A 15,516-nucleotide genomic window follows, 5' to 3' on the forward strand; every position below is an offset into this window, starting at 1 on the left:
CCAGGGCTAGAACCTGTGTGATTCCTGGCTCCACCAACGTGAGTTCCCTTGAAACCGGCAGGGGCAGAGCTGCTGTCTGCAGTGACTGATGTTACCGTGCGGGCAGTCTGGGCATGCAACTGTCAAGCCCTCTGGCTTCTCTAGCGGGCAACAGCCTGCTTAGAACTTCCTTCACAAACAGCGGCATCTAAGCCCACGGTTCTGGCAGATGCCCACATTTGGTTCTGTGGGTTGGGTGAACATACAGATAGGGTTAAAGCTCAGTGATCTAATGGTCCTGGCAGGCTGTTGGAATGAGCACGAGTATGAAGAAAGGTCCTAGCTAACTTCCCAGCCTTCCTCAAACAATTTAGGCCCCAGTGTTGTCCTGTGCCTTTGGACACACTATTTTCCTTGACATCTCATGTCCAGGGTTCCTCCATACTCTTCTTCCAACCACCCCAACCCTACAACACACAATGCCTGGCAAACTTCTATTCATTCTTTAAGACCCAATTCAGAAGCCTCAGGTTCCAGATGGCAGGTAAAGCACACAATTACCTTCTCCATTAAAATAACAGAAAAAAGTATTTTTAGAAGAAAAACGAGCTATTTATTGGCAAACCAGAAAAAAAAAAAGTAAAATTCTTAGAAGATCGAAAGCAGGTGATATCAAACTGAAGGAAAAGGAGAAGCAGTTCAAGACACCAGAGGGAGCCAAGGTCTTCCCTAGGGGAGCTCTGGGGAAGATCCAAGTAGGACTGGGCCATGAGGACCATCATGGGAATACAGAGAGTACTGCTTGGAACTGCTTCGACTTTGGGGCCTCTCCTTACCCTCTTCAATAAATAAAGTAACAGTCCAGGTTCAAGTCTGAAGAACTACTCTGGAAATAAAGTGCCCCAATCTGGGAAGGGCAACCACTAAAGGCATCAGGGCTTGAAAGGAACAGAACAGAAAGGAGCTGAGTGACTCTGGTCTGTTGGGACAAACAAAAAGGGGAGGCGGGGAGAGAAAAGGACATTGATATTGTAGGAGTCCCAAATTACCTGCCCACTTCTTGGTCACACTCCCCCTCCTGACCATTCAGCTCTCTGGATCAGGGGAAAGTCGTCCCGGGAGGCCATCCCACTCAACTCCCTAGGTAACTTACACTACTAGCACCTTTACTGACCAATGGTCTGTTCAGTCTTTCATTCATTCCCTCAGGTACAGATGATTGAGTTCATCACACTCCTCAGTGTACAGCACATTATCATCATGGATCCATCCAAGCCCCTCTCATATTTTATCTATTTATTCTTTTTGTCTTCACTCCCCAATCTTATCCTCCCCCTAGCCCACCCAGGCAACCACTGATCTGCTGTCACTACACATTGGGGTGCATCTGGTATTTTTTCTATTCTTTTTCATTAAAAATGCAGAGCTGGTCTATGCCCACTGCATCAGTCGGGATAGACTAAGTTCTACTTCAGTCACAACACAAATTCTCAGTGGCTTCACACAACCACAGCTATTTTTCACTCTCACCACATGTGTCATGCAGGTCCATGGGGGCTCTGCTCAACACAGTCACCAGGGTACTCAAGCCAATGCAGCTTCCATCTCAACCAACGTTCCCATGGTGGGAATGACACAGCAAATCTGATGCTCACGTTCAAAGCTTTCATCCAGAAATGTGGAAGAAAAACAATATTTCTGGGGCGCCTGGGTGGCTCAGTCGTTAAGCATCTGCCTTCAGCTGAGGTCGTGATACCAGGGTCCTGGGATCGAGACCCTCGTCGGGCTCCCTGCTCAGCGGGAAGCCTGCTTCTCCCTCTCCCCCTGCTTGTGTTCCCTCTCTCATTGTGTCTCTGTCAAATAAATAAAATCTTACCAAAAAAAAATTTCTGCTAATATTTCATAAAGCAAGTCACATGGCCATGCCTAACTGCAGAGAGTGTGGGGAAGGCAACTCTGCCAAGGGCCCAGGAGGATGAGTAACTAGGTATCTGTGAAAAGTCCTACTGCTCTCCATACCCATAAAACTGATTTCATGGCCATTGATGTATCATGGTTGTGAAGCATAATTCAGAAAACACTAACTTAGGGGTGACTAGCTGGCTCAGTCTGTGGAGACCAGTCTTGATTTTGGGGTTGTGAGTTCGAGCCCCATGTTGGGTGTAGAGATTACTTAAAAATAAAATCTAGGGAAAAAAAAAAAAAACACTAAAGATTTCTTATGGTGACCTGCAATCTGGCCCACTACACCTTCTTTCCACTGGCCCCAGCTCTGCCCCTGGGGACACTCAAAATACCTCTGCCCACCCTGCCTCAGAACAGTCCTATTGAGAGAGGCCATCTCTCTCGCCCAGGTGTTCCCCTCTCCTGGTGTAATACTCTCAATTCCCTCAACTCCTCTTCCCAGGCTGAGACTTTCAGTTTCCTCTCTGTCCTGGTCACCCTCCTCAGGCTCTACCCATTTGCCAACGTGCCTCCTAATGTGTCACCTCAAAATGCAGTCTGAGCTGCTTGGCATTCAGCAATTCCCATTTACTCAAAGAAATGAAGGCTGAGTAAGCTGAAGGAGGGGACTGACCTTCAGAAGCATGCTTTGTTCAGCCAGCTATCTAATTTCCTCATTCAGCAAATACTATTGATAATCATATTCCCAGTAGGAGGCCCACGGAAATCTGATCAGATCATTTTCTGGCTTAAAAATCCTATGATGGTTTCCAGTTACTCAGGACAAAACACCTACTCCTGGAGCAGTTGGCTTCTGCCTGCTTCTCTAACCTCGGATTCCACAACCATCCCCTTCTACGCTTCAGCATACTAGACCTCTTTCAGACTGCTTTAGAGGGATCAAGAAAGAAATTTCTGATTGTGTGTAATTTTTTGAAAGTTACTTGAGTGGTCTGGGTGGGGGGTGGGGTAACTGGGTGAAAAATAAAAAAAAATAATACATACATACATACATACAATTTGGCTTTTTGAAGGAAAAAAAAACTTAAAAATAAACCCAGACTCATTAGCAATCAGACATAATACCATTTTATATCAGCACATAGAGTCAAGCATACAATGGGTTAGAGAATATGGCAAACATTTTGTTAGGGGGATTACTGAAGATTATCTCTCTCAAATAAATAAATAAAATCTTTTTTAAAAAATGAGTAAATTATCTATGGAAGAAAGTTACTTAAGGAAAGTCACTGGTGAGATAAGGACATCCCCATATTTTACCTAAAAACTGAAATGTACATAAAGTCATATCCACAATTAGACAATTGTTGCTTCCCTAACAAATTATGTATCAAAATATGTGTTGTAAAAGTTTTTTGATTAAAAGGATAAAAGACCAAAAAAAAAGTTACTTAAGAGGTCCAAGCTTGTTTCCTTATCTATGAAATGGAACTAAAAAGAGTACCTATCTCTCAGGGTTTTTGTGAGGGTAAGAAACAAGGATGCCTATAAAACAATGCTTAGCATCAGTCTGGGATAGACAACTGCTCAACACGCAGTAGCCATCACCACCACTGCTGTTAGGAATGAGGCGTCAAGGGCAGCCACGGTTCTGGCTTGGGCAGCAGGGCCCATGGTGGCGCTGTGTTGGGAGGTGAGGAACGCACACAGTGAGGAAGAGCAAGTTGGCAGAAGAGAAAGTGGTGATTGGAGTTAGCCACTGGGGCTCTGCCTGCCCCCCCTTGCCCTCCTCTAAAGACCCTCAAATCCTGAGACCTTCTAATCCAAAGTTTTTGGTGTTTTTTTCCCTAAAGGTTTTTAACTTGGGGTTTGCAGATGGTCTGTAGGAAGCGCCCAAACCCCGGGATTGTGTGTAAAATGCATTCTTCCCCTGAGACTGCCAAAGCTTTTACCAGTCTCTCAGACAGATTTATGACCCCTACCCCCCAACAAGGTGAAAACCACAGACCCAAACCATCTCTCTAATGTGACCCATGACTGTCCCAACACTTGGTCCTCTGCCAAGGATGGGCTATTGTATGTCACACAGAAAGGGGAACCCACGAGGAAGACTGAGGCAACATAGCTAAGCTTCCAGGTCTCCAGATATAGCCCCTCCCACAGCCCCTATCAAGCCACATTCAGCACTATTATACTTTGTGAGCTGGTTCTCTACCCCTCTATTTTTTTGGTCATCATGTGCACAAAATTGGATTAATCAAAATCCTTTTTCATGACACATTTTTATCATGTACAACATACTTTTATGCATAGCTTTTCACTCATTCAGTTGACAATAACCTAATCTAACTATATGTTCCCTCCGGCTCCATCCTGTCCCCCTTACCTGTGGGAACCATTATCCTGAATCCCACAGTGAGAACCCTTCCGTCCTTTTTACATAGTTTTATGGCATATGTGTTTGTTAAAAATGTTTTTGAGGGCGCCTGGGTGGCTCAGTCGTTAAGCGTCTGCCTTCGGCTCAGGTCATGATCCCAGGGTCCTGGGATCGAGTCCCACATCGGGCTCCCTGCTCGGCAGGAAGCCTGCTTCTCGCTCTCCCACTCCCACTGCTTGTGTTCCTGCTCTCGCTATCTCTCTCTCTGTCAAATAAATAAATAAAATCTTTAAAAAAAAAAAGTTTTTGAATTCTTAGTTGTATTTAACTCTAAAACATGACAGAGATACAAATTAAAACCACAATGAGATACTCAGAGACACCCACTGGAATATAGTTTAAAACTTACAATACCAAGTATTAGCAAGGATGTGCAACAGAGCATTCTATCTTTTGTTTGAATCACTATGATCTGCGTAAGGAATCTTGGCTTTGGGAGAGCTCAAATTAGAAGTTCACGGAAGGGTTTTTATGCTACTCTGGCCATGTAATCAAGCCAGAAACACGTAACCCGTTAGGCCAGTTATAAACCATTAGTAATGTTAACTTATTCACCATAAGTAAACCAGTAAAGGAAGTGACCCTGGGAGTCATCAGGGGAGCTTCAGACTTTAAATGGCACATTAGGAATTCTAGACTAGGCTAAATTCTAGTGACAGAAAGCAGTGATTTCCTGGGGCCAAGGATGGGGGAAGGGGATTGAGTGCAAAGGAGCACTGGGAAGCTTTTTATCTTTTTTATTTTGTAAAGATTTTATTTATTTATTTGACAAGAGAGAGCACAAGTAGGGGGGCAGCAGGCAGAGGGAGAAGTAGGCTCCCCTATGAGCAAGTTCCAATGCGGGGCTCGATCCCAGGACCCCGGGATCATGACCTGAGTCGAAGGCAGATGCTTAACCAACTGAGCCACCCAGGTGCCCCAAGGAAGCTTTTTAGAAGATAGAATTACTTTCTATATTTTGATGGTGATGGTGATTATATTATTATATATAATTATCAAAATTCATTAAACAGTACATTTAAAATTATCAATTATATTGTCTGCAAATAGTAACAAATTTTCATGTTTTCCTTTTTTTTTTTTAAATGGCATCATGCTACATTTAATCTTTTGGGACTGAACTTTTTTCATTTAATATTTTATTTTAAAGGTTCATCCATACTGTTTTGTATCACTGTGCTTCATTTGACAGCCATATAATATGCCATTGTGTGAATATTCCAGTTTATTTGTCCACTCAGCTGCTCATGGGCATTTGCGTTTCCTTTGGGGATTGCTATGAACCAATCTTGTACAAATCTTCTGGTGTACATGTATGAGTTTCTCTTGGATTTATCCCTAGTATTGGAATAACTGCGCTGTAGAGTAAGTAGATGTTCAATTACAGGAGATAATCAAACTTTTTTCCAAAGTAGTTCTTTGCCTTTCCAACCTGAGTCAGTCTGTCCCCAGTTAGACTGGGACCCCAGGGGCAGGAGACCCAATCTTGAATTAGCACTGCTTTTAGCATTGTTAGCACCAGGCTGGATACCCAGGAGGCCAAGGGCAGAAACCCAGGCGCCTGAGGCCTCCCAGCCTCAGCCAATACTGAGAGTAAACAGCAGGCCGGGGCCACATACCACACATGGAGGCTAATTGAAGTCCTACTCCCTGGAGCTCCATCTTCCTAGCTTCACTGGACTTGGAGTCTGAAAGATGTTTCAGGGCACTCAGTTACAACGCAAATCCCAAGAAAAGAGAAGGCTTAACCTTATCCAAAATCCTTCTCAGCTGACACCTCTAATACCATTAGCAGGAAAGGCATAAAGAACAAAATGAGTGAGAGAAAGAAGAGGAGGGAAAAAGAAAGAGGAGGGAAAAAGAAAGAAAACGAAGAACATAAGTATTCTAAAATTATGCTCCCTTTTCTGCACAAAGGCCAGTTTCTCAGGAAGAAAAATTATTTTTTTCATTAAAAAAAGCAATAATTTACAAGTGACCATAAGCAATTTTTAATATCCCTGCCATTAAGGGATTACCTTCTTTATGTTAGAGTGACAAAGACAACATAATTAGCATGCAGTCAGAATGATGTAATATTGCCCCAAACCTCATACCCTCAGGGAGGGGAGGCCCTGTGCTGCTGGGGAAGAGCTCCGAGGGACCGAGGGCTAGGCCAAACAACTAGAACCAGGGCTCAGCCACAGACCAGGAACAAGAAAAACAAAACAAAAAGCATAATATAACAGAAAAAGATATCAGATGCCTAGGTGCTCGGAAAGCAAAAGGAGGAGAGCTGCCATGAAGGAGGACGAGGAGTCTCATCTCCCACGGTCCCAACTGCCGCTACACCTCCAACAGCTCCCCGGCTACCTGTCCTACAGGAGCTCCAGGAACACCTGCTACAGGGATGAACGACGGCAGAAGCGCCCAGGAGAGGATCACAGCCCTGTGGTTTGGGCAGCTTCCCCTGCCACCCGGGGCAGCAGTGATGTGGGCGGCAGGAGCGGCTGCAAGGACGCAGCTCGGGAGAGCTTTCTCAGCGCTAGGAAGCGGATTATCATGATTGGCTTAACATTTTTAGTTGCTTGTTCCTTAAATTTGATCGGGGGCTGTCTGAAGGAACTACGGAGGCGTGTTTGGGCCCATCGGTTGCTGAGGACTGATCACACGCAGAACTCACTTCAAGTGTGAGAGGTGCTCTGTCACCAGAGGTCTGCCACCAGGCTGCCACCAAGAGGTCTCCTGGGCACTGGGGCCCTAGGAGCTGGTGCTCAGTAATGGCAGCTGGTACAAACGGCACTAACAGTACTTGGACTGACAGGAGGCCCCAACTACAGCCCCAGCTCTATGGAGCTTCAACAGTTTTATTGGCTAAATGCTTCTTCCCAAGTTTACAGCTTAAAGTGTGGGCCTGCTCACTGGCTCCTCCTTCTCAGCTCTTAATGGGGCAGGAACCTTTAGCACAGGCTTAGAAATGGGGGGAGAGGGTATAATAAGTGAGTTAGAAACCTGCTGATGCTCTCACAACTGGACAGCAGGACAGAAAAACTCCTACTTTCTAACGCTGAAAACTGTCTATAGAAAGACTTGAACAGGATGGAGATAGGACCCAGAGTGCATCTTTGCCACGGGTCTCAGTTTCTGGTGCCTCCACGGGAGTATACCCTTCACCCTCCTACACCAGGACTTCGGGAACAGGGTGATGCTATGTCAGCCTACACATTTTGCAAAAGTACATAGGCCCAAAATTGGCCAAGAGGTTTGGGATTACCAGCTCCCCAACCTGGCAGGATGGGAAGAAAGAAAATGTGTCCATGAAAAGCTTTCGGAAGTGAGTCAGGTCTTCCACCTGAACCTTGATGCTGTATTGATTGGCCAGGAACTCGATGGTGCCTTGCACCACATACTCGTTCTGTAAGTGTGAGAGTGAGCAGGTGGAATAGACAACATGGCCTCCTGGTTTGGTGGCAAGGAGTCCAGCCCTGAAACCAGAAAGAGAGAAAAGCAGTGACTAATGAGCTTCCCAGAAGCAGAAGGACAACAGGGGGAGCTGGAAGCATGGATATTGGAGTCTACTGTGGGATGGGCAGCTGTGTTAGCTTCTGAAGTCCCTTCCACATAGATACACCAGAAGAGTCATTCTCAAGGCAGAGAGCAACCCAACCTTACTCCATGGGCTCTCCGCCAGAAGCAATCCCCTGAACTCTGACTCTGCTTATGGTCCAAACGCTGACGCTAGCTAGCGATGCACTGAGTCCTTACCAGCCCTACAGGGCCTCGACTTCAGTCACTTTTTTCAAGATTTCAAACTTGTGCTACTCACTGGGACTAGGACTAGCATGGAGGTAAGGCAACGTAAATGAATCTGTGCGGCCCACCCTATGTGTGTCCTACCACATAGGGTTTTCATGTTCCAGAGGACCCTCCTATCATGTCTGTCTCCTCCAGGGAGTTCCTCGATCAGAAGACCCTTCTGGGGACGATGGTTGTGGCAAGAGCTTCCGATCCCCCAGGCGACCAGCCCCCTGGAACACTGTGGCACGAAGTCGAGAGCGTGGGTAAATCTGTTACTCACGCGAGCAGCTGCACCTGAAGCATAGGCAACATCTGCCGCTCCTTCTTCCTCGACCGCTGAAAGATGTTGTTCTCCTCCGCGTGAAGGGAGTGGCGGTCTGTGGTACAGGGCACATCCACCAGCACCTGCCCAGAGGTGGTAAAGGGCACAGTATTAGAGCTCCTTACACGCTCTCTCCCTTGGGCCCTTGCCCTGAGAGGTTTTCCACAGTGCTCCCTCTGCCCATCCTTCCGGTGCAGAGTATCTGACAAAGCTTCTCATTTTAACCTGGTAGACAACTGTGAAATAATGAGTGGGAAAATGGTATATTTAGGTATACTCATGGCTGGTCAAAAAGCCAAAGCCAATACCCAAATAACTACAATTAAATTAACTGATATAGACCTAGAAAGAAGTCTTTCTTTTCCTTTTTAAGATTTTATTTTTAAGTAATCACTACACCCAACAACATGGGACTCGAACCTACAATGCTGAGATCAAGAGTCCCGTGTTCTACCAACTGAGCCAGCCAGGTGCTTCCTAGAAAGAAGTCTTTCATGCTTTAGGGCTCTGTCCTTGGCTCTGTCCTTAGCTATTTGAATGAAACATCCAATTTACAGGTGATAGAATGCCCAGAAGGTAGCTAATAGACTGAATAACAGGATCAGGACTCAAAATTATTTTATGCTGAAACATCATATCCAATATGGAAAAGTTTTAAAGTGAGAAATATAAAATCATTCATGCATTCACTAAGAGCCTATACTCTGTGCTAGGCACAAGAGACAAAAACAAAAATTAAAACAAAAGAAAAAGTTCTATAATTTATGTTTCCAAAGAAATCATCTATGGAAGAGATCTGTGAATTTTAGTTAAGCAGAAACTCCAAGTAAATTAATAATGATTATGGAAGCGTGCAAGCACAGGCTGAGTAACGATGACAGCTAGGGGTCTAATCTTCATGGCCAGGTACTGTGCTAAGTGCTTTCCTCAAACACGCTCTGTGAATCATCTGCATAGTCCTACATAGCAATATTCCCTACTTTACAAATGAAGAGGCTGAAATTTCAGTAAGAGGAAGCAACTTGCCCAAAGTCAGTAAGTGGCAGCCCTGTGGTACAGACACGGGTTAGGTGGACAGCAGAGGTCATGCTCTATCCACTCCGTTCTGCTGTCTCCATGTCAAAAAAGCTGAACTGGGGATTCCTACACAGGCAAGAAGCAGGCCTCTTAAGCCTATCCAAGATTCTATAAGCCTTGGTCTTTCAATTTCTTAGAGTGGTTGAGCCAGAATGGTGAGAACTAGACAGATTAGATCAAGTCAGATGACAATAGAGTGACAAGAGCTATATATTTTTTTTTATATTTTTAGAAGTATATGTTTTAGGGCGCCTGGGTGGCTCAGATGGTTAAGCATCTGCCTTCGGCTCAGGTCATGATCTCAGGGTCCTGGGATCGAGTCCCACATCGGGCTCCCTGCTCCTTGGGAGCCTGTTTCTCCCTCTGCCTTTCTCTCTCGCTCTGTCTCTCATGAATAAAAAAAAAAAAAATCTTAAAAAAAAAAAAGAAGTATATGTTTTAATAAATACTTTTAGAATACGCCAATTAAAAGAAAATGCAAATAACTTAAAGATAGGGAATGACTTTCTTTCTTTTTTTTTTTCTTTAAAGATTTTATTTATTTATTTGAGAGAGAGAGAATGAGAGAGAGAGAACACATGAGAGGGGATAGGGTCAGAGGATGAAGCAGACTCCCTGCCAAGCAGGGAGCCCGATGCGGAACTCGATCCAGGGACTCCAGGATCATGACCTGAGCTAAAGGCAGTCGCTTAACCAACTGAGCCACCCAGGCGCCCTAGGGAATGACTTTCAACATCATTCATAATAAGAGAATATAAATTAGATGCTATCAGTTGGCAAAACCCAAAAAGTTTAAGAACACCAGTGGTGGCAGGATATGAGGACATGGAACTCTTCCGCGTTACCAGTAGGAAGGAAGCCGATGGAGCCTCCACAGAGAGTGATTTAGTACACTCTGTCAAAATCTTAGATGCAAAAAAAAATAAATAAATAAAAATCTTAGATGTATATAAACTGTTTTCCAGCAATGGTACTTAAAAAGCATAAAACTTAAAAGGACTGAACCTCAGGGTACATTACTAAATGAAAAAACTACAAAGTTCAAATAGTGAAATTAATACACCACCACTCCTTTTTTCAAAAATACACATACATTGGGGCGCCTGGGTGGCTCAGTCGGTTTGGCATCTGACTCTTGGTTTCAGCTCAGGTCATGATCTCAAGGTTGTGAGATCAAGCCCTGCATCAGGCTCTGGGCTGAGTGTGAAGCCTGCTTGAGATTCTCTCTCTCCCTCTGCCCCTTGCCCTGCTTGCATGCACACATGTGCCCACACTCTCTCTCTAAAAAAAAAGAACCACATACATTTGTATTTGTATATCCACAAAGGATACATCTTAAAGGATACAGAAGAAAATATAAACAATGGTCATCTGTGGGGAGAGGAAGGATGGCTGTGAGACAGGAGTAAAAGGGAAGCATACTTCTCACTAGATACCCTTTTGCACCTTCTGAATTTTGCACCATGTGCTGTGTTAATATTCAAAAATAAATTAGCTTATTCATATTTATTTTAATCAGGGTTTCTGAGCAACCAAGTGAGTTGAGAAGTAAAATAAGTCTACTAACCCTTTTCCCACTCAGTCAGGTTCAAACTCTTTCCTGCTAATTGTCTCTAATGAAGATACCACCAACGATTGTGCAGATGGCTGTGTTCTCCCAATCACCCATGGAGAGGTGGCCAGGTCCAGAAATGGCCCTCCATCCTCAAATATGGAGGGCTGGATCCTACCTGCTGAGGACCTGGAGCTGGGACAGGAAGGCCAGATTTGGCTAGCTGGATGTCTCAGGTCAGGAATCACTCACCCGGTCATAGGTGTCCCCCTCCAGTTCTCCCCACTTCCTGCCATCCCATGAGGTGACTCGAACTCGATTTCTATCCCTGATATCTTGAGGCACATAGCTGTGAAGGACCCTCTGTAGTCTGCCTGTTCGAGAAGTGGACACATCATTGGCAGCGAGATTGCCTGTGGGAATATAAATTTTAGCATTGTTTTTTCTAATTCTGGAAAAAAATGCCATTGGAACTTTGATAGGGGTTGCACTGAATCTATAGATGGTTGTGGGTAGTAGGGACATTTTATGCCTGTGAGAATAAAGAAACTTCAAGGCCATGCCCCAACGAAACATCCCACCAGCAATGGTGCTGATGGAGAGTCAGACCAATTATTGGGCATAGCCAATCAATGCAGACCCCAGGGGCAGAGGCAAGTGGAGAAGACATGTTTATTATGTACATGGCACAGTACTAGACACTCTAAAGCAGGGGTTGCAAAGGCAACCACAAACCCAGGCCAGAGAGGATATATAAATAAATAAAGTAGACCAAGTATGAATATTTCTAAATAAGTATGCTCTCTCCTACTTTTTTGAAATGTGTCTCTCTCTTCGTTTTTGGAAGATACCACACATTATTTACCAAAATTTTTTTCCCTCTCATTCCTTAGTAATAGAACTCCAATTTTATTTGAGGGAGAGGGGAGCAATGTGCCCCATTTCTTAGCCTCCTTTTATGACTAAGTTTTGGTCAATGATTGTAGGCATAATTATTGTGTGGGACTTATGGGAAGATGTTTAAAAGAAGCTAACACAATTAGATGTACCCCTTTTAACCAATCTTTTCTTCCTGCCTTGAATTTGAATGTGGTAACTGGAGTTCTAGCAGCCATCTTGGACCATGAGGCAATCCTGAGGATGGAAGCCTGAAATAAAATAGGCTGCAGAAAGAAAGAAGGAGCCCAAGTCCCTGATGTTTGTGGAGACTCCATACCAGCCCTGGACTGCCTATATCCCAGCTCTCTTATATACGAGAGAAAAACTTTCCTTCTTTAAGCCAGTGCATTGATTTTCTATTGTATATGGCAAACCTAATCCTAACTGATTCACCATCTATCTTTTACTTTCCCTTTTGTGACAGACACAAAGTTCAAGAAATAGTTCACTTTGCTCTTGGCTCTACTGTAAGAGAAAACATTACTGCAAGCTTGATGATAAATTGTGATTGATACCTGGCCTCAGAGTCATGAAGTGAAAGGGAGAGGCAGGAACTATGGTGAAGAACTAGAGAGTGCATACCTTATACCTTATGGGAGTGATCACTACCATGCCAGCTTAGTGTTCCCACAAAGATATAGAGTCTCAATTTTTGAGGGCACTTAAAGAAGTAAAAATCGGATTCTCTGCTCAAGCGGAATTTGCAGAAGGACATGAACGGAGTACAGAAAAGCTGGGTTCCAGTTCTGGCTCTATCTCCAACTCAGGTAAAAGTATCTAATCTCTTTAGGACTCAATTTCCCCCTCCCTAAAATAGGAGGGCTAAACTAGGGAAACTCAGTTGCTTCCTTCCACTGGGATGAAGGACTCCCTTGGGTAAGGAGCTGGGAAGGGGGCAAGGTGCTGGTAATTTAGTACACCTTAGAAAAGCAACTCTCAATGACTTCTCCTTGGCTCTTCTCCTGCCTCTTGGCTGCTAGAACTCCAGTTATCACATTCAAATTCAAGGCAGGAAGAAAAGATTGGTTAAAAGGGGTTAAAAGTTCAAGTTCCTCCTCTTCCAAGTAACCCCACCTCACTCATCCCCTTTCTCGTGGATTCCCACAGCACTCAGTCAGATCAGCACAGCCCAGCACAGAGGCTGGGCTCTCCTGCACTGGACTCATTAAACCCTATCAACATTTTTTCTCCTCTCCCTCTGCACTTCCAAAAGGTAAGATCAAATGTGGTACCTTGCAATCACCTACAGGGCCAACCATGAGGCTGGAAGCTAACCCAAACTGTGCAAGCTGGCTGACGAGAACTGGAAGAGAAGGGGCGAGCCCCACCAAAAAGGCTCAGGGATAAGGCAAGAGAAGCCTGACTGACCTCCAGGGTGAGTGGAAAAACAACAGCCCCCGTCTGGCTAGTTCTCCGGTCTCCAGGGAAAAAAGGCTGCCTGTTTTAAGGCAGGACGTCAGCCAGTAGATAACCGAACACTTATAGTGCACATGGCCCGGGCTGGGGGCTGCAAGTACTGAGATGAATAAAACCTGGGCCTGTCGCCAAGGAATTCATTCTTGAAGAGGGAGACGATGTGTACCCGGTAAAGCTCTGGTGCAAGGCTAATGTGCCTACGGTTGCCAGGGTGACACCCACGGGCCCGGGAGCATAGGACACAGGCGACGCTTTGCCACCGGCCGACAGAGGTCATGAGGGGAGACTTCCAGGAGGTGGCACACTTGAGCTGAGGCCGAAAGCTAAAAGGCTAGAGGCAGGCCAGCTGGGATAGGGTGGAGGGTATTCTGGAGAGAAAATGGAACAGGAGCAAAAGATGGAGGCTGATTCAAATAACAGAGAGTAGCAGAATGTGGCTGAAGCAAACAAAGTCTGGGGAAGACTGACATAAAGCCATAAAGGGTGGCTGCAGCCAGATCTTACTGCTTTGGTTGGCAGACTAAGGAAACGAACCTAACCTTAGAGACAAAAGTAAACAGATACAGAGGAATGAAAGTGTCATGCGTAGATTGATCAGGGCCCTGGTTTAATCTGCCTTCGGAGACCTTGCTCGGCTCAGCAATATTCCTTGGCCAACTGACAGAGGAAGAGAGGAGAAAACTGCAAACAAAAATACACCACCTTAGCAAGCGAGCACTGTACCCCCTCTAACCCTGGGACCAGAGAGCCCATCCGATTCGGGAGGCCCCTGACTGGGTGAGGGAGGGAGCCCTCCCTGCCCAAGACACCAGGCCTCTGACTTACGGCAGCAGCCAGTCTGAAGCAGTGCTAGTGTCTTTCCCCCGGGCGCTGCACATAAGTCAAGCACAGTGTCGCCAGGCTGCAGGCCAAGGGCCAGGACAGGCAGCAAGGAAGCAGCATCCATCAGGTAGTAGTCCATGACACCCAGGCTGCCAAGCCTAGAAGAGAGGAGACCACCTTAGAGTCAAATTCTAGGTCAGGAGACCCAATGGAAGTCAAGGCCACCAAGTCCATGTCCTCAGGCGCTACTGAGTTCTATTCAGCAAAAACTCATTTCTCAGACCCACTCACTCACTCATTCATCCACACTGCAGCCAGAGTGACCCAGTTAAAACACAGATTGAGAGGTATCTGGCTGGCTCAGTCAGTGGAGCATGCAACTCTTGATCTCAGAGTTGTGGGTTTTTTTGTTTTGTTTTGTTTAAGGATTTTATTTATTTATTAGAGAGAAAGAAGAGAAAGTGCACGCATTGGGGGGGGGGAGAAGCAGTGGGGGAAGGAGAGGGACAAGCCAACTCACGCTGAGTTCGGAGCCAGATGCGGGGTCCAATCCCAGGACCCCAAGATCATGACCCAAGCTGAAGCCAAGAGCCTGAGGCCCAACCTACTGAGCCACTGAGGTGCCTCCAGGGTTGTGGGTTTGAGCCCCATGTTGGGTGCAGAGATCACTTAAAAAGAAAATCTTAAAAACAAAACAAAACCCCACATATCAATTCACTCTAATCCAGCCAAGCTAGCCATCTTGCCCTTCCTTAATTAAGCCAGGTATGCTCTAATCTAAGGCTTTTATAGCTGTTCTACTTTCTACCCACAAAGCTGTTCCCCCAAACAGCCCTGATTTGATTCCTCACTTTTTTCAGTCTCTCCTCAAAGTTCTCTCCACAAAAAGTTATCTCATCAGAGAGGCACTGGCATTCCCTGACTACTCTATCTAAAAATAGCACCCCTACTCCCATCACCTCCTATCTCTCTGTTACATTACTTTTCTTCAAAGCCTTATTGTTCACTTTATATACATGTACAGATGTGTGTGTGTGTGTGTCCTCTCCTCCTCCTCCCTCTTTAGAATGAAGGCAGAGACTATAATAACCCTAGCACCTAAAACATCGCCTGGCATATAGGAGGAACTCGGTCTTACTGGATTACATATTAAGACACAAAATTGTTTGTGGGTTTAGAGAAGAATACCATTAATTGTGCCTCTCACAGTCACCTGAGTCAGGCCTGATGAAGAAATAGGCCCTCATTAGGTAAAGGAAGGGGAAGAAAGGGAAGAAGAGAGGAAGGGAG

At 45.3% G+C, this 15,516-nt stretch overlaps 1 protein-coding gene across 1 annotated transcript in view; it reads right to left on the reverse strand.

Annotated features, from left to right (window-relative positions):
- Positions 1-15,516, reverse strand: part of NSUN4 (NOP2/Sun RNA methyltransferase 4) — a 23,406-nt gene continuing 7,890 nt past the window's right edge. The window contains exons 3-6 of the mRNA XM_045897768.3: positions 14,230-14,384; positions 11,302-11,462; positions 8,379-8,503; positions 1-7,785 (exon numbers count right to left, since the gene is read on the reverse strand). Of these exons, the coding sequence (XP_045753724.1) occupies positions 7,509-7,785; positions 8,379-8,503; positions 11,302-11,462; positions 14,230-14,384 (718 nt within the window). The 3' untranslated portion in view covers positions 1-7,508. The remainder of the gene's footprint in view (positions 7,786-8,378; positions 8,504-11,301; positions 11,463-14,229; positions 14,385-15,516) is intronic.

The sequence above is a fragment of the Mirounga angustirostris genome, unplaced genomic scaffold (genome assembly GCF_029215605.1).
Source record: "Mirounga angustirostris isolate CCGP_5_RB_7025 unplaced genomic scaffold, mMirAng1.0.hap1 SCAF_4, whole genome shotgun sequence".
NCBI classification, from domain to species: domain Eukaryota; kingdom Metazoa; phylum Chordata; class Mammalia; order Carnivora; family Phocidae; genus Mirounga; species Mirounga angustirostris.